General features: G+C 33.2%; 1 protein-coding gene across 2 annotated transcripts in view; it reads left to right on the forward strand.

The window, feature by feature from the left end:
* Positions 1-19,447, forward strand: part of LOC126737028 (frizzled-2-like) — a 64,434-nt gene that overhangs the window by 23,233 nt on the left and 21,754 nt on the right. For both annotated transcript variants that reach the window (XM_050441712.1, XM_050441711.1), the window contains exon 4: positions 283-569. In XM_050441712.1, coding sequence (XP_050297669.1) covers positions 283-569 — 287 coding nt within the window. The remainder of the gene's footprint in view (positions 1-282; positions 570-19,447) is intronic.

Here is a 19,447-nt window from a genome sequence, read left to right on the forward strand (position 1 = left end):
TATGGGATCCAATAGTGACATTGGACATCATTTCTAATAAAACTAAAATATAGCAGATAACAACTCTGCATTCATATAGATCTTCATGTTCAGGTAATGCTTTGATGATGCTAACAGGGATTGTTTAATAGCAACTGAGATACTTAAACATCTAACTATAAATCACTTTTATGCCTTATTTAGTTATCTAAATTAAATCTCAACATATTTATAAACGATATTTTCCGCTTTCTCGATATGATTGAATATTCGACTTTCATTCATAATTTTTTTTATTTCTAGGTATGGATCACGGCTTGGGCGTTTGCTTGTATGGCTGCAAGTCTAGGGTCAGTTGTGACCTCAGCTCTAGGTGGTGGTAGAGTCAGGGCTCCACCCCTTCTAGGTCTATCTCTATGCTCCTTTTTAGTCGGAGTTGGATGGGCCTTACGTTCATTTGCCGGACCTACAGGAACGTCCTGCTGGATGCCAGACCCCAGCGACTTGAAATCGGTTGACGGATTGCCAAATGCAATTTGTGCTTCTGTGTTTTTGTTGCTGTATTATTTTGGAATGGCCGCCAACGCTTGGTAAGTTAATCTAATAATTCATCAGAGATTAGAGTTAAATTTCTAAGTGGAACATTTATTTTGGAAGTAGACTTACATTAACTCTTTATTCTTCAATTCTGCTGAGCGCATTAGAGGTCCGGTAAGCGATTTGGATACAAGACAATGCAATATAATCTTATTAGTATCCGGTTCAGATTTTACAAGAGCAATCACCATTTAGGAAATCGCATCTTTCCAAAGCACCTATAACCCAGGCACTTTGTGCTCGGGCCAATTAAAAAAATCCTTAATCGAATCCCAGTTAACACCTTCGCACGTTCACCTGGGTACCGCGGCCGCTTTAAAAAACCGAATTAAAAGAACAAAAAAAAAAAGAAACAAAAACATGGCGTGGAAAAAAAGAAGTAAAGGAGGGTCTGCCAAGACGCTGGTTTTCAGCCGTTCTCTCGATCGAGGCTCGTTTGTTACCAGCGAAAACAAAAGACGGTTAGGGACATTTGAATGGCTTACTCGTCGAATTATCGAAAAATAATGCGATATATGGAAGCCTTTGATCTCGCCGCCCCGCGATGGGAGGTAAACTGGTAAATGCCTGGTAAATCATAGGGGCAATCAGGCGGGACGCTGGAAGGTCGCGCTCGGGTCCTAATTAATCATTCTCTTGATGATGTTAGTTTTGTTGAAAAGAAAGTCTTATGATTAAGTTGGTGCAAAATTAACTTATTATACAGTAAGATAAATCACCTTGGATATTTAAGAACCTAGTCGTTTTGTCACTGTTCACATTTTCGAAAATGCCCTTATCTTTGCAACTTATTTGCTTATTTCTGATTCTGGGATATTTTAAAAGTAAAAAGGAACACCGACGAAATGGTCAGTTCAAATATACTATGGCGCCGTATTCACCTTTTTTGGTAAGATTTTCTGTTCTAATCAGCAATCTAAGGCATTTAGTTAAGGTGTCACATTTTTTACAACAAAACAGTTAAATCAATAAGATCGTATTCAAACTAAACTCTTATGTAAAACTACTTAATACGTAAAAATCAGAACTCTCTTATTCCGACCGTTAGATATAGTACTAGGCACGATTTAGCAGATCCATTAGCTGGTTCTAGAACCTAATAAATCTTCGGTTATGGTACCGCCTATTATTTGTTTTAGCTTTTATAAGGTACCTACCGATAGTTCCTGATGGTTCTTGGTAAATCGGCTCCGCTAAGAAGGTGACCGGTCTGCCGGGCCAGAAGGCAATCAATTTCTCGTTTAGAGCCTTTTAAAATCTTGGCTGTTTTAGATGCAGAGAGTACAGAGTGGTACTGGATAAAATATTACGCTTTTATTTTATATTTTAAGTAATGTAGGTGATTAAAGATAAGAATTTATTTGTAAATTGAAAAGATGATACCATAGTGTTTGTAGATTGAACAGACATTTTGAATTAAACTTTAAACTATATTGATTTAGTTTAGATGCTTCTGGGAGAGTCTTCCTCATAGTTTTTCTCTTTTTTTTTGTGGATATGTTTTACGCAAGCGTACCTACAATATCCCTATAATTTACATAGGGAGCCCAGCTCATCAACATGTCACATATTATTTGGTAATATATGTATGGGAGCAAATCTATATATACAGTCAATGCTTGCAAATACAAACCATCTGGGATGATTAGGAGACTTGGAGTTGAATTTTTATTACCAAACCGTCGCGTCGTGTTCCATTCATTATCACACATGTTCATTGTTGTAAAGTTGGTTTTTCGTCAAGAATATATGGAGTACTAGTATTGGATAGGAACAATCTTAAGGAATGTCAATACTGAACGATTATAATATTTGTATTTCGATAGTTTTGGATAAAGTAATAGCACGTTCCGTCATTAGTGCATTAATTCATTCTTGGTACGCATACCTTGTTGCGGAATGAGAACGTACGGCGCCATCTAAAAGTCATGCCGCAAAATTAAGTTCACCGGATCTGAAAATCTGTGTGGCCATGTAACAGACATGCGTTAAACTGTAAATTAAAGTATCTGGAACCTTTTACATCCTTTTAGAATTCAGCCATCATGGGCATGGAAATTCTAGATTTTAGATTTATTTTACCGTCAAGCAATTTTCCTAGGAAATTCATTTTTCTTAATTATTATTTGAAATTAATATTATTTATCACTGAAATTCGCTGTCAATTAAAATAAACAAATTAATTCCCCAGAATTTTGGGCATACAAAATTACAAAATAAATTATTTTCTACGGAAGCAACATTAAGAGTATTAACTGTGGGTCAGTATTGTCTACCTCTTTTTTCTTTACCAGTCAAAATCATCAAAATTACACTTCAGTTACTGAAAGCGCGGATAAACTAGGAGAGCGATGCGATACAACAAGGTAAAGTATAATGGACAGAAGTAATTTAAAAGAAGAATTAATCATTTATATAATTATTGAAAATGATAAATGACTATTTAAAACTGAAAAATAAGACCCTACAAATCTTATCTTTAACTTGACAAATCCGGACCTGTATCCTAATCCCCAAAGTAAATAAAACTCTCGACCTTTCCCTGGTCCGACATATTATTAAAAAGAAGCGCTATCCTCATTCATCGGCCGAATGCTAGACAAGGACGCAAAACATACGGTCCGGACTCGGTTATAAAACTTGACAGCTGAGTTATTATAATGAGTTATCGCTCGGAAATTAAATGTCTGTTTTGGATTTGGCCACAATTAATAACTATGAAATGCGCTTTTAAGTAAAACAATCTGCCGGACTGATGAGTGGCATCTGCGACCGACTTCCTACAGAGATCTAAATTAAAAGTATTTTGAATGAATTAAGTCTATGTTTAAAGGCGTACTATTTCTTTGAACTCTAAACTTTAACTTAAGCTTGTCATATCTCATACTCAGTCTCAACTAATTAAAAACAATTCACTTGAAAAACAATCCAGGTTATACCTTTCATGTTTTTTTGATCTCTCGAAAAACAACTTGACGAGACCCATCAACTTTTGAATTCTTTTTTAAACGTGCTACTGTTAATTAATTTCCCATCCGTCTGTTTATTATCTTGACGTGTCAAATTAATGCTTGTAATTATTTTTACCCGCCGAGAAAGCTTTATGCTATTTGACAAATCGATCTCTTTGAACTTCAGTTTAAATATACTAAAAGTCTGATGGTGCCATTTTAACAATATTAGTAATGCCCGTTTGATGATATCAAAATATTTATTTAATCTTTTTATTTGTAATCATAAACCAGACATATTAAGTTTTGTTTTCCTATAATGTCCTGATCGTCAGTCACATTTTCGCATCTAATAAAATTTTACTCCTCACATATAGCGCTGTAAAAGACCGCACATGTTCGCTTGTCTTTGATCTTTAACAGTTAACCAGTCTTAAAACGTTTAAGACGAAATTTCATACTTCTCGATGCAACATAAACATGTGGTCTCGCATATACGTTTCCAAAAGGAGAATGAAACCGAAAACATTATGAAAAAAAAAAAGAAACCACTAAATGACTTACTATAACCAGAAGTTGTAACGATCATTAACGATCCCAAAAATGAAGCTAAAAAGTCGGGAACGCCTTTCTCGTTCAGGTATTTTTCATTTCGAGTTCTGTTCCTCATCGTTGGCTTTTGGGTCTCTGACAGCAGTTAACGAGGTTTTTTTGATGTACCTACTATGATCGCACAGGCCTGAATACACGAAAAAAGTCGATCGGAGCAGACTTTCATTCAAGTGATGTGAGTTGATAGTGGGATAGGTGGTCCACTCTAAATTGACTTTTTTTGGAGATCGGGACTTAATAATAAAGAAAAGATTTCGAATTAATAAATATTTAAATTAAATGTTTTATTTTTTTGCAAAGGAAAAAAAGATAGAAAAAAGATCCCTTTTCTGGATTTCTGGTTGCCCTGCTTTGAAGCCAAAAAGCAGAAACACGTGTTGGCAAGTATTTATTTATTTATACTCCTTTAAAACACAAAATCAACTCACATTAAAAGAGTGCTTATTATCAATATATCGAATAACCGGTACACCTATACCTATGCCTACAACTCGAATAAATAATTATTAAAAGAGATAATAATCAATCTAAAATAAGAAAATTAAAAAAGCAAAAAGAGGAAAGTACCAAAAATGAACAGTTAAGACTACAATTGAGCAAATAAAAATATTGAAATCAAACAACAAATATTATTAAGAGACTAGAAGTTCCTTTCAAAAATTAATTTAATTCGATTGGTAGTGGAATTAAAAAATTTTATATCTGCGGAACATAAAGTATAATATTACTTACGAAAAAGCAGTTTTTATACTTAATGTGATTTCTAACATAATATATAAAAAAGACTGATTGCAAATTTCTTCTATTACTCAGTCTCTGAACCTCCAAATGACTCTACATAGTAATATAGGATATTAAATATAGATAAACTTCTTAACGTAAAGGAATCTTAGCAATATTTTTTGAACATTGTCTATCAGATCAACATTGAATTTGATAAGTTTTTCAATTAGTATTGTGAGATCCATTTTGTCAAAGGCTTTGGTGCAGTCTATCAAAATAGCATCTAATTAAATTTTGTTATTAACGCCATCTGCTTGTAAAAACACATAGATTAGACATAGTAGACGTTCCAGGTAAAAATCCATGCTGCTCTGGACAAAACATATCTCCAACGGCATGCAAAATCTCATTATAATGCAAATTTTCAAAGATTTTAGGAAATGGACTGTATGATACAAGTTGATCTATAATTTTCTATCTGAGCGACATTTCCACATTTAAACACAAGAATAATAACTGCATGTTTCAAATTGTCTGGAAACATCCCATAAAAATGTACAAATTGTATATGCTGGAATATTGTCTTTAACAGTGGTCTTTTTCGGTTTTTGTTTTTTAAATATTTTGAAGAACATCTTTAACCGTTATCTCAGAAAAAGAAAAAACCCCATAACAGTTATTAAGTGAATAATCAAGACTATTTGAGTTTTATAAAACAGAGCCGATGTATTGCGCAAATGTATTTGCAATACTTGTACGGTTACATTGTCGTTTTTATAAGATACTTGTATTAGAATGTTATTATTTACCTTACGAGATTTAATAAAAAACCAGAAATTATTTGTGTGTGTCTAATGTGCAGACATTTTCATAGTAAGATCTAAATGCTTCCTTACTAACCAATTTTACCTCTCTTCTCAATGTCTTATATTCATCTATAACTGCAGAATTGGAAACAGTTTTATTACATGGAGAATTGGAAACAGTTTTATTACATGGATTTATTTGCCTATGAAGATGATTTTTACGTTTGATTTTTGCTATGAGCTTAGAATGTTTTTTGGGTATTGAATGACCAATACAGACATATAGTTTTTCATAGAAAAGCTGCGTACATATTTACATTCACATCTGCACAGTCCTCCAACTCACTCCAGTGAATGTTGTTTATTAGTCCGTATAATAAGTAGAAATCGCCCTTTGCATAGTCATATACACATGATATATGTCTTCATTTACAAGTGGGATATTGCATCTAATTAAACGAGTGATTCATGTATCATCTTTGTTGCTTTGATTTATGTCTTACGAAGTATCCCGAAAAAAAATTCCTTTCATCATTAAACTCTCCGTGCTATTTTTTTTACTATAATGCTTAATTGACTCTTATTAAATTACGTTAAATATATTGTAAAAACCAGGCAATGGACTGCTGAAATGGATCAGGTATATAAACCAGTTAACTTGAATGAAAGATCGATTAAACTAGAAGAAATAAAAAGGATGGAAGGAGTAATAGGAAAGAGAAGAGCTAAAAAAAAGTAGCTGATTTCATAAAGTCACTAAGAAGAAGAATAACAGAGAAAAGTAGGAATAATCAAAGCGAACAAAAATTGGATGTAAAAATAACGGTGACTAAACAGCCTCCATAGGTACATTACCAGACATATATAGGTATGTGTGCATATTACAAATATGTCGTCTTAGCTAATGATATTCAGAACATTCTTACATGAATTTACGATCTTGTTTTCTGACGTGTTTCTGTCTTGTTTTCTGTATCAAAATTTTACAAGAATCTATTACTAAGAATTAATAATTATACTAGTCTAAACTTTGGTACTCATGGCTTAAAGCAAACCTTTGTACTCTTTTATGGTCAAGTTTCTTATCTTTGACATGTTTGTAGGCCATTTTTTCTATACCTATAATACTTCCTAGATAAGAAATATGTTGAGTTTTATCTTTCATTTACTTTAGTGCAACTGCCTTTATACCTGGGACCAAGTTGTATTGAAAACCTGTGTTTGTGTAGGACTAAAACCTATCAAAAGACAGACAACCAAAAACCATTAGTTGAGATATCAATCCTTGTCAGTGACACGTCAGATAAACGTGGATATCTTTGTTAGCAAGAGATTATAAGGGTTCTGGGTTCAGGAAGTCTTCTTTGCAAAGGTGCCTAATCTTTACTTTTAACGCTATATAGGGTTCTGGCAGCTATACTTTATGTTTCGTTTAAATCTCGCGCTATATCACGTTTAGGTACTATTAAATCGGTTTTATATGGTAAGTTTTGTGTTCAAACCAGTTTTTTTTAATTCTTAAAACGGTCGTTTAAAACAAAATTTATAAAGCAATAAAGTATCCGAACAGTAAGTTTGGTACCGCTCGCGATCGTAATTTAGTAAAATGTGACTGGCATGGCACCGGCACCACGTGAGCGGTCAGCCAGTTTTTATAAAGGGCTCGTTCATTTTCGTGCATAAGGCCATACCTGCATCATGTATTTTCTCTGAATCATGTTGGCCTACGTTGGTGATAAAAGGCAATAAACTAAAGGACTGGTCACATTAATTTTTTGATGGAATTTTTATTATTACAGCTAAGATTACCTATATGGCAATTGTAAAAATCTTTTTAAATTTTTATAAAAAAAAAATATTTCATAAATGATTTAATATGATTTTTTAAAATTTATTAAGAAACTCAAAGTTTGGAATATATCCGACCATCTTCCATATTTTCTGTTTTGCTGGTTGCTTGTAATAAGAAGCTGCGTTATTGATTAAATGGCTTATATGCTTCTTAGTAAATAAAGACGCGTATTCATACAACGGATCAGCGGACAGTATAAAAATTTTACACGAATGTCACCGACAGACTTTGAATCTTTGCTGCAAAAAATAGGACCATAAATCGCCAAAAAAAAAAAGTAACTTTAGGGAGCCAATATCATGTCAAGGCAGGTTGGCTTCGTCAGTGACTTTCGAAGACCCAATTTTAAATATGAAAAAATCGTTTTAAAAAGAAGGAATGCTAAAATAAAAAATCATATTTTTAATAAGCCGCCATTTTCAAATAGGTAAAGATGAAGTAGATCATCCTTCTGAATCCAAAGTTAGCTCGATTTCGAAAAAAATCAATTTTTGGTGAAAAAATCGATACCGAAAAATACTCGAAAAAATAAATAATCCCAAATTTTGGAGGTCGATATCTTGGCTTCTATAAGCACTATTGGGAAAATTCCAACGGTTTCGTCTTAGTTTTGTCCTTCCGAATCCAACGAGACCATTCGCAAAGTCGTAGCTCTCATATTAGCCGAGATATCGCATTTTTAGAGCCCATTTATGGACTTCAAAACGAGGTCGAAAAATAACTTTTTCCGTATTTTCAAAGTGCTGTCATTCCCTTAGTTCTACTCAAATGCCGTTATAACCCGGTGTTTTTGTAATGTAGATGATGGAAGCAAGCCACTGGTATAGTTAGTTCAATTTCGAAAAAAATCAATTTTTGGTAGAAAAATTCGATACGGGGGGGTATACCCGATAAATGAAAAATCCCAAACTTTGGAGGTCGATATCTTGGCTTCTATAAGCATTATCGGGAAAATTCCAACGGTGTCGTAGTAGTTTTGTCCTTCAGAATCCAACGAGACCATTCGCAAGGTGTTAACTCTAATATTAGCCGAGATATCGCATTTTTAGAGCCCATTTTTGGGCACAAAAACGAGGTCGAAAAATGACTTTTTCCGAATTTTCAAAGTGCTGTCATTCCCTTAGTTCTACTCAAATGCCGTTATAACCCGGTATTTTTGTAATGTAGATGATGGAAGCAAGCCACTGGTATAGTTAGTTCAATTTCGAAAAAAATCAATTTTTGGTAGAAAAATTCGATACGGGGGGGTATACCCGATAAATGAAAAATCCCAAACTTTGGAGGTCGATATCTTGGCTTCTATAAGCACTATCGGGAAAATTCCAACGGTGTCGTCGTAGTTTTGTCTTTCAGAATCCAACGAGACCATTCGCAAGGTGTTAACTCTAATATTAGCCGAGATATCGCATTTTTAGAGCCCATTTTTGGGCACAAAAACGAGGTCGAAAAATGACTTTTTCCGAATATTCAAAGTGCTGTCATTCCCTTAGTTCTGCTCGAATCCCGTTATAACCCGGTGTTTTCGTAATATAAATGATGAAAGCAAGCCGCTGGTATAGTTAGTTCGATTTCGAAAAAAATCAATTTTGGTGGAAAAATTCGATACGGGGCGGTATACCCGAAAAATGAAAAATCCCAAACTTTGGATGTCGATATCTTGGCTTCTACAAGCACTATCAGGAAAATTCCAATGGTTTCGTCTTAGTTTTGTCCTTCAGAATTCAACGAGACCATTCGCAAAGTCGTAGCTCTCATATTAGCTGAGATATCGGATTTTTAGAGCCCATTTTTGGGCACAAAAACGAGGTCGAAAAATGGCTTTTTCCGAATTTTCAAAGTGCTGTCATTCCCTTAGTTCTGCTCGAATCCCGTTATAACCCGGTGTTTTCGTAATATAGATGATGAAAGCAAGCCGCTGGTATAGTTAGTTCGATTTCGAAAAAAATCAATTTTTGGTGGAAAAATTCGATACGGGGGGGTATACCCGAAAAATGAAAAATCCCAAACTTTGGAGGTCGATATCTTGGCTTCTATAAGCACTACCAGGAAAATTCCAACGGTTTCGTCTTAGTTTTGTCCTTCAGAATCCAACGAGACCATTCGCAAAGTCGTAGCTCTCATATTAGCTGAGATATCGGATTTTTAGAGCCCATTTTTGGGCACAAAAACGAGGTCGAAAAATGGCTTTTTCCGAATTTTCAAAGTGCTGTCATTCCCTTAGTTCTGCTCGAATCCCGTTATAACCCGGTGTTTTCGTAATGTAGATGATGAAAGCAAGCCGCTGGTATAGTTAGTTCGATTTCGAAAAAAATCAATTTTTGGTGAAAAAAATTCGATACGGGGGGGTATACCCGAAAAATGAAAAATCCCAAACTTTGGAGGTCGATATCTTGGCTTCTACAAGCACTATCAGGAAAATTCCAACGGTTTCGTCTTAGTTTTGTCCTTCAGAATCCAACGAGACCATTCGCAAAGTCGTAGCTCTCATATTAGCTGAGATATCGGATTTTTAGAGCCCATTTTTGGGCACAAAAACGAGGTCGAAAAATGACTTTTTCCGAATTTTCAGAGTGCTGTCATTCCCTTAGTTCTACTCGAATCTCGTTATAACCCGATGTTTTCGTAATGCAGGTGATGGAAGCAAGCCGCTGGTATAGTTTGATCAATTTCGAAAAAATAAATTTTTGGGGAAAAAATTCGAGTAAAATGAAAAATTCCAAACTTTGCATTACATGCATTGGTACCATGATCTTCCGCACAGTTGGCATATCTTTCATTTCTTATACATTTTCCTCTCTTATGATGAAAGCCCCGACAATTAATACATCTTAAAATTGTTACATTTTGATAAACTGATAAACGTACATTCCCATACTATGTATATTTTCTCATTATTATTACATCTTATTAAAAAGCATATATAACTTGCTTTGTTTATTTTTAAGACGTTTAATGTACGTTACTTTTACGTACTCCTGAGTGTTTGTCCATTTATTCTGTTTACGAATTTTACCTTCTACATTGTCGAATGAATCTTCTTAAGTAAACAAAACAATTTTTATTTCAGGAGACGTTTTTCTTCGTACCTCTTTTTTAAAATTTTAAAGTTTTTCTTCACTTCCTTTTTAAATAAATTTATGTCTGGTTCTGTACCACATTTAATTATGATTTTTTAATTTTTTGTTTCTTTAATATTTTTCATTACAAGATTCAAATTTTCAGGATTTATCGATGATTGCACTTCTATTTTGCTTTTTTGTGCTCTTGTGGATTTAATAACAACTGTGGGCATGTTTAATGGATTGTTTATTATCGGTTAACGGTGTTGCACAACTGATATGACTCTTTCTTAGAGTATTTTATTTCATAATGTCTCCTACATCCTTCTTCATTTCTTTCAATTATTTCATCATAGAAGGCATTCTTGCGATTAATATTTTACAATAATCGCATATTAATAATAGAACTCCCGTCTGTACAGGCATGCATTTCACTTCTGACAGCGTTATATTTACGCACTGTTTGTGAATCCTATGTAAACAGGAATCACATTTAAAAGAGTCTTCCAGACAACTTTGCTTGCACTAAGTTTATTTACACATGATAAACGATAACAAGTCAGTCAATTTGTCGTTCGACAAAGAGATTTAGGAATTTTATTGTATGCACTATTGTTTAAGCGTTAATCTTGATGTACAGAAAAACTACTTAACGATACATTTTAAAAAACAAATTAATTATGTTGGAAATCATAGTGAGTACTACCTTATGAAAAAATCACTATTTTTTACTTTCTATAAAACACTAAAATTTAATTAGACAATTTTGTCGATCCACCTTGAGATTTTAAGATGATATTAAGCAAAAACTAGAAGAAAACAAAATTAGTAAGAAATATTTCTAAAGGATTAACATCTAATTCACACCATATATGGTTGCTGGGGGGTCTCGAACCTGAAAAGCAAATCAAACGCATTAAAATACCTTTCTCTGTATAACTCCACTGATCTTGCACCATCCCGCGTTGTTAAAACGGGTGCTAAACACGGATCCCATAATGCCTTCTGCCGTGAAAATAAATATTTACAATAAGAAAAAAAAAACTACAAAACTCGACGGCGAGGCCATATGCGTGCTTCCTCCAGTTTTATTTTTAATAAAGTGTTTTGGACACCGCTAACAATACGTGCAAGAAGGAGAGTGCAAATGAATTTTCGTGAAAGAACATGAAATGGAAGATCTGGAAGGTCGGGCGAAGAATTACGAAGAGGTGCCTGGTTATGAACGAGATATGTTGTATGACGTTGGCCTACTATGCTAAAGACATTAAGTAGTCGTGTTGAATTTTTAAATAATTTTTTTTGTGCTTTTAAAAATTGAAAATTTAAAGAGCATATACTGATTCACCACCATCAGAATCTGTAGAGGATAGATAATCCCGTAATGAATCACCTCATTAGGAGAAGTAGATAAAGAGCGTCGTCCAACGTTCGTATATGATTAACGAATCAAGTTTACTCGTTGAGTTAATTAAGTCATAGTTTCAACATTGTAAACCTACTTTTGTGAAAGATATCTATAAGCGATAATAAGCGACTATCGTTTTTACCGATTTTGATATTTATAGTAGTAGGAACCTAAAGCCTCTAGGTATTTCTTAGTTTCCACATTTTTGAAGTAATAAACTTTAAACGAAATTTCCTAAGTCAATAAAATTCGTCATAAATATAATATATGTCATAAACAATAAATTATAACCTCTTTTGACTCCGGCCTGTAAATATCCATAAAAAGTCTCATACTTGAAATCAAGCGTGACCCATGGACCATCAGGTACCTAGAATTAAAAAAAAAACACAAACGAGCCCATAACGAGATGCAGTCAGACAAGGAGAAAACTATCAAGAAGGACAGAAAACATTTATTATTACCGTAGCGATTTAGATGTAAACCTGAATTAAGTACCATAATATAATTTTGATACATAGAAATCAAGAAAATTTTTTCCATGTGCTTTCATCTACTTGATATTCCTCATTCTTTACTGAGAACAATGATGGGCTTTATTATGTATGTACCTTATTAGTTATTCTTGACAGGGTATACTCTGGTTAAAATGCAGTTATATATTTCCTTATAGGATTCTCTTGACGGTTCTCAGAATTCATTTTATAATAAATTTAATACAGCACATAACGTAGCTGGAATTAATAATGGTTGTTTAAAAAACTTGTTACGCTCTGGATTTGATGAAGTTTCGGTTTCAAATCAGGTTCTAGCAAGTTAGCAACGATCTTCCAGGTGGGGTATAATGCTTAGTCTTATATTTTTTAGCTTCCAACTTCAAACATTCCTTCTCTAACTCTTCTATGGAACTCACAACTGGTGATAATCTTCTCTAAATGCTCATCCTTCACAATAGAACCGGATCCTGTGTCCTATCCAAAATTTCTCTGAAAAGTCTTGATTTCTAATCTGGGGGTTCATAGTGTTGACGTAGCAGTGCTGTAAGCTCTCTCAAATCAGAAAATCTTACTCCTGCAGTACTACCAACTGGATGACCAGGATATGTCGATCTAGTGTCTACAAGGGAAGTTAACGAACGATTATGTTCTGTTGATGCACTATTATTTTGTACAACCAATGTTTAACTTAGGGCCTTTCTTTGACAATGCATCTAGCTCATCGAGACTGAACAGTACCTCCACTAAAAGATTACTTCTCGAATAAGTCTGGTTTTCTCGAATAAGGGATGCGATTGAGTCGACCCCCTAAGTGTCCCTAGTCTAGATTGATTTCTTTCAAATTTACTTGGACTTAAGGCCAGTAGAAATACCTTTAATGATGGTTACCATAATATCTAATTCTTTACTTAGGCCTAGGTTATACTCTGGGACAATCAAAATATTTTCACCCTTCTCCAATTTTAAAAGTGAATGCAAAGCGTAATTGTTCAACATTCATCGGCTTCAATTCCCCTTGTTTGAAGTTCGTAGGTTTTTAAAAAAATGTTGGTTGTTGTTAATTGAGGATTATACTTGAAATATGTATTATATAAATGTGTGTATCAAATCAAGATCACCGATATACACCTGCATTAGCAGTAACTAGTTTGCTGATGATACTAATCTAAACCATAGCAATGGTGGACCTTGGACCTGGAAGGAAGCCTTTTTATTGGTGACTAAGAATTACTAACTCTTTGATTGCGTTTTGCAAACTCGTGAGTGGTGAATAAACATGACACAAAAATCTGAGTGTAGAGATGAACTAGGAAGTTACTTGAATGGAAATCAAGTAAAACAATCAAGAATTACTTCAAATTGGACTTTGGAATAGCGCTCAATACAGATTACTCAGTACACAATACAGGTTATGGATGATGCTGATAATATTAATTTATGCATAGTGTTCAGAAATATAATGAATCAATTAGAAGCAGTACAATATTAGCTTATTAAAAAATAAGAAAAAGAGTTTCGGTAGTAAACTTGTATTTTACTATACGAGAAAGCTGGTGAATACACAGAGGAATGGGTATTTTGTATTTAACCTTTTGCAATTCAACTGAATCGGTTTAATGCCTAATTTTTTTTTTCAAAGTAAAACTAACCAGTTTAATGATAAAATCTATTTTTAGGCTTCATTCTTTTTTGTAACAGCAGGAGCTTTTGCTGTATATTATCTTTTGGTTAATTTTTTAATAAATCATTACAAAACGGTTTTGGTGATGTGCGAAAAAAATGTGGCTTCATTATTTAACGATATATTATGTTTACACTGTTCTTTATAAGCAATCGATTTTTACCTGCGTTAAAGATCAAAGGCGCCTGCCTGTTTATCATAAATATTCATAAAACGCTGCATATTTGTCGTATTTTACCGTTTAATCCTGGATATTATGTAAATACGTATATCCATATCGCTTATATAACTCGAGTAATATATTACATATTTATATAGGGTGTCCCAACAGACTTACAAGATTAACATGTATTATGAAGAGTTTTAAGTTCCTGTCATTTTAGTTTAAATATTATTTTCTATATTTTATAAGATTCTCGAAGTCTAAGTGCCATAAAAACTTATTGATGAATTAATTTTGAAAACCCATTTGGTTTTTCTATTTATCTAAAACTTTGCTAAAATAGATTTTTTGTGAGTCATATCTAAATAAAAGACCCATGGAAAAACTTGCTAGAGCAGGAGGGAGTATTTTATTGTTGCCTTACCTCCTTTTTTAATTTGTTTCTCCTTGCAATTGTACCAGATTTAATACAGTATCTAGTAACCGATGTTTCCTTCTTTCTGGTAATAACTTCGACCTTTCTGCTCAAGTACCTTTATGCGTAATGATCGATTCTCCAACCTGTATACTAAATAGGCGATAAAACATTGCTTTAGATCAGCTCTGCAATGCCTAGGAGTATTGGGCTTAAATGTAAATGTGTAAAGATAAACACGGCTATTCACGTATCTTAATTTTCAAGAATACACATAATTTTTCTGTCAATTTGCTTTTTTTTAACAATACTCGACTTACAGTCTTATAGATATTACTACTTTACTAAAATTTTCTCCTAAAAATAGAAAAAAATCCGATCTTCTATAATAACACAGCATTTGTCCATATTCGATCCGTTCACTGTAAAATACGCAAATTACAAAAAAAATCGTGAGTTAAACAAAATTTGAATTTAAAGATTAATATTGAAGATTTACTACCACAAGTCATTAGGAGTTACCTAGGGTAGGTTTTACTATTTGTAATTCTAGTCTAAGAAATTATTTAATAAGGACTTTTTACAGAAATTTGGTTGGCCATTCGTACTATTACTACTATTTTGCGAGAAATTCCAATTATTATTGGGATTTTTTAAAATTCTATTAGTTTTTGCTTCATTTTTGTTAGACTGTTATTGGAGATAGAAATGTTAGAGATTTTCTTAGTTTTTGGGTACAAATATGTCTATGAAAATTAAATTTCAGTTATTTGTTTTACGTAATTGGTAATAAAAGTAGATTCAGAAATATAAAAGGGGTTTTGCGATTTAATTAGAAATTATTTCGATCCGAATAACATGTTGGCATAATTTATTAAATTTTTAATTTTTCTACAGATTTAACTGAAACTTACTTTTTTTGGTATTAGGTTTGACAAAAACTCAAATTTGAAGTAAAATATTACGGTATTTGAGAGAATTTTGGCATATTTAAGGTTTTAGTTTTTTTATTCACTTTAGAATTTGACAAGAAGTCTTTATTTTGTTATAAAATAATAAAATGTATGAAACGTTAAACAATAACGGCATGGATTTTATTTTAATTCATTTTATTGCTATTTTCTACCTAATTTTTATATCTAACTGGATTAAAAAATTAACCCTTGTACTTTAAGCCTAATGTTTAAATTTTATTCCAGGCATTTGACGGTTATTTATCATGTTTTTCACAGATTTGAAATCATTTTTCATTGCTTTTAGAATTGTTTTAATTCTTCCAGGAATTTGTAATTATGACCGTTATCAGTGTTATCCGCAGCCTTCAATCCTGGATCCAATCGATATCCAAGTTCGAATCCATATTGAGCATCTCTGCAAAGTTTGAAAATGAATCGAAAATAATAATTATTAAAATTTTCAACTTTTTCTTTTAATAATATATAAGATTGAATCTCTCTTAACATTCAATTTGCATTCAACAATAATTGCCCTATTTGGTTTAATAGGGGTTATCAGTGTGTTTAATTTAGCTCCTTTACGGGCAAAAATGTGGAAAATAAATGCTTGACCGTGATTGTTAATGAACTTTTCCTTTATAAGGACGACGATAATAGTTTTTAAATTAACATAAACCGATGAAAAGCAATGACCTGCTAAGTTATCCGCCTAAATGGCAAACATCTGCCAAACAAGCCCTACTTTAACACGTCACCCGAGAAAATGTTTACTGCACTCGCAATTTACTTAAATACAGTAATTTACGCAACCTGTATTTGCTTTGGCGAATATAAGAAATGTTCAGTATACCCAACGACGCATCAGCTTTAATTATAAAACGTGAAAAGTAAGGAGGAGTTGAGTGCAGAAAGAGTAATTTCCGTGTTTCGAGTTAAGGCAAACAATAACGGCCTGTGTTGTTAATAAACGGTTTTGAACGACTCGGCTTTTCGTTTATATACCGGTCGCTGATGCTGTGGGCGTTTTACTCGCATGAATAGCTCGTTTGCAGTTTTCGATAAATTGGACTTGAGCGGCCACAAAACTGGGCGTGGTCATTACTTTGCACTGCATAATTTATTATTGAAAAATTACCTATCGAAATGATTAATCTAAACTTCAAGAGTGTTTTTTACATTACAGCCTCGAAGATTCATTGGATGACTGGAAAACTGAAATGCAAAAACTAGTTGGAAGTAGACTGACCTATGGATCAAAGATAAATAAAAACCCACGTAGCCGGAAGTGTGTGTAGCTTAATTAGCCAAAAATCTAGTATATAAATTAGATGAAGAATACAGAAAGGATAAATAGAATCATAACCAAACAGATCGGTTTGTAGCTGTCAGCACAGGAAAGTCTTTATTGGATTCACCATTAATCGTAAAATATGAGATGAACTGTTTGGAATATAAGAGAAGCGAATGACTCGTCTTTTGGAATAAGTTTTGTATCGCGAAGGTTAAGAATTTCTACTGTATGGGATAAAATTCCAAAGCGAAATATCAATTGTCACAACAAGATCATTCAACTAGTTTTTCCAGACTATTAAAACGTACCTGAAAGTGTCTTGTCAAAGAATCTCAGTTCATCTCAAGGAAGTCTAGAATTAAATAAATAATGCAAAAGTTTTTAGAATATTTCCTGAAAACTGACAAATGATAACATTATTAAGAGTAAAATAAACGTCATGTGAATTTCTCAGGTTTTTCGAATTTGCTCCGAATCACAACTAAACGGTTATGAAAACACCCACAGTGAATATAGTGATTCCGTTTGCTTAAGTTAGACGATAGAATATTTTATATTGGGTTGTTATTTTTGGTTGTTTGTGAATAGTTAATAAAAATGTTGTTGAATATGACTGCCTGGAATAGAAAGAAAATAAATGAGAATTTAATTGGTATAAATAGAAAATTACTTTAACTGCTAGGAGATAATTATAAACAAAATCAATTGAACGAACAAGAATATGTAAGCACAGGAAAAAGACAACAAAGAAAAAGAATAACAGGAAGAAATGGGTAATAATGGCATTGAGAAAAAAACCAACAATATTACTGTCTAAAAAAGTACATAGTTTATAGTAAGAAATCATTGAGGCTTTAGATAGAGGTGATGCTACAGCGCTCGTATTCCTTGACTTTTCTAAAGCTTTCGATACGTTGGATCATAGCGTGCTTTTAGCAAAATTGACCTAATATGGATTCGATAATAATTCATTAAACTTCTTTAGGTAGTATCTTTCTGAAAGAAAACAACTGGTAGTATTAGAAAATGAAGCTCAGTTAAACCGCTCTTATATAAGTTCTGGGGTCCTATCTTATTTCTAATGTACATAGCAGACATGTATAAGGTTGCTAAATATTGCAGTATTCAGGGCTTTGCGGATGGTACGCAAATTTATTATTCTTTTAAGTCTGATGACGTATTGGGGGGGGGGTTGTAGTAGAATAAATGAGATTTGTCATGTATTCCAACTTTCTCGTCGACCAATAATTTAAAATTAAATCCTAGCAAGTGTTCTGTAATGTGTTTCTCTTCTAAAAATAAGAACAAAATTGTCTTGGATACTCCACACTTATTCGTGGGGGGAACGCAGTTAAACATAGTTGATAACATTAAGAATCTTGGTGTGATTTTCGAGGAGGACTTGAGATTCAAAATCCACGTTTATGACGTAATTAAAAAATCCTATTTTGCGCTCAAACCATTGTCTATCATTAACTACAAAGTACGCAAAAAATTATGCGAGTCCTTAGTACTTCCTATTATGAACTATGTATTATAATACTGATAAATTTCAATATTTGATTAGGCGTGACTGTCAGCTAGCACGACAGTTAATAAGTACCAATAATTTAACACCCACTTGACGAAAGAAACCACAGTAATTTACTAACTGTCTAGCTAATAAAATGAAGAAAATTATAATTACAACACTCGCATGTTGCAGTTTTGCATTCTGAAAATAAACTTTACAAGACGTAATAAACTCGTGCACCCGTGCCAATAAAACATTACAATACTAAAACTAATAAACTGGGCGGCAGGGCACAACACGCCTATTTATTGCGGCCATATAAATTTAATTTAAACTACAGAAATGTAAACTGACAAGGTTGTGAAAGAATAAAATCGGCTTTTAAATTATAAATCGACGGTTAAAATTAGACTTGCATCGGTTCTTTTGGGATTTTATTTAGCAGTTGGATACGTGAGGGTATTTTGATTGGTATTTTGATAGTTGTCTTATAGTAACCATATTATAAACAAAAAACTTGTAGTATTTGTATTTCGAGCTTTATTGTATTTGACAGCTGTCGTATTCCACAGTAAATTAGTGTTGTTCGCACTTGCTAAATGTCAAACTATATACGCTAGATTATACGGCAGCATAGTAAAACTATTAGGGTGTAACAGTTGTCCCAACAGGCTACGAATTTACTAGCCAGTAAGCGTCATATCTGCTACTATGGCCGACATTTGCAAAACCGTTCACATTAGAAGGCAAGCAATTTATACAAAGCAGAATGTATCCTAGAACATTCCATTGAGAAACCCTAGTCCAAACATCTGCCCAATCAAAGAGTGTAGTTTGACTAATTACCTCTCGACCTAAATAAGTGCTTAGCCACTCTAAATCTTTGCCTGATATCATAATTGATTACAATCATAGTGTGGTTCATAGTGTCGAAAGTATTATTA

This window comes from Anthonomus grandis, chromosome 6 (assembly GCF_022605725.1).
Source record: "Anthonomus grandis grandis chromosome 6, icAntGran1.3, whole genome shotgun sequence".
NCBI classification, from domain to species: Eukaryota; Metazoa; Arthropoda; class Insecta; order Coleoptera; family Curculionidae; genus Anthonomus; species Anthonomus grandis.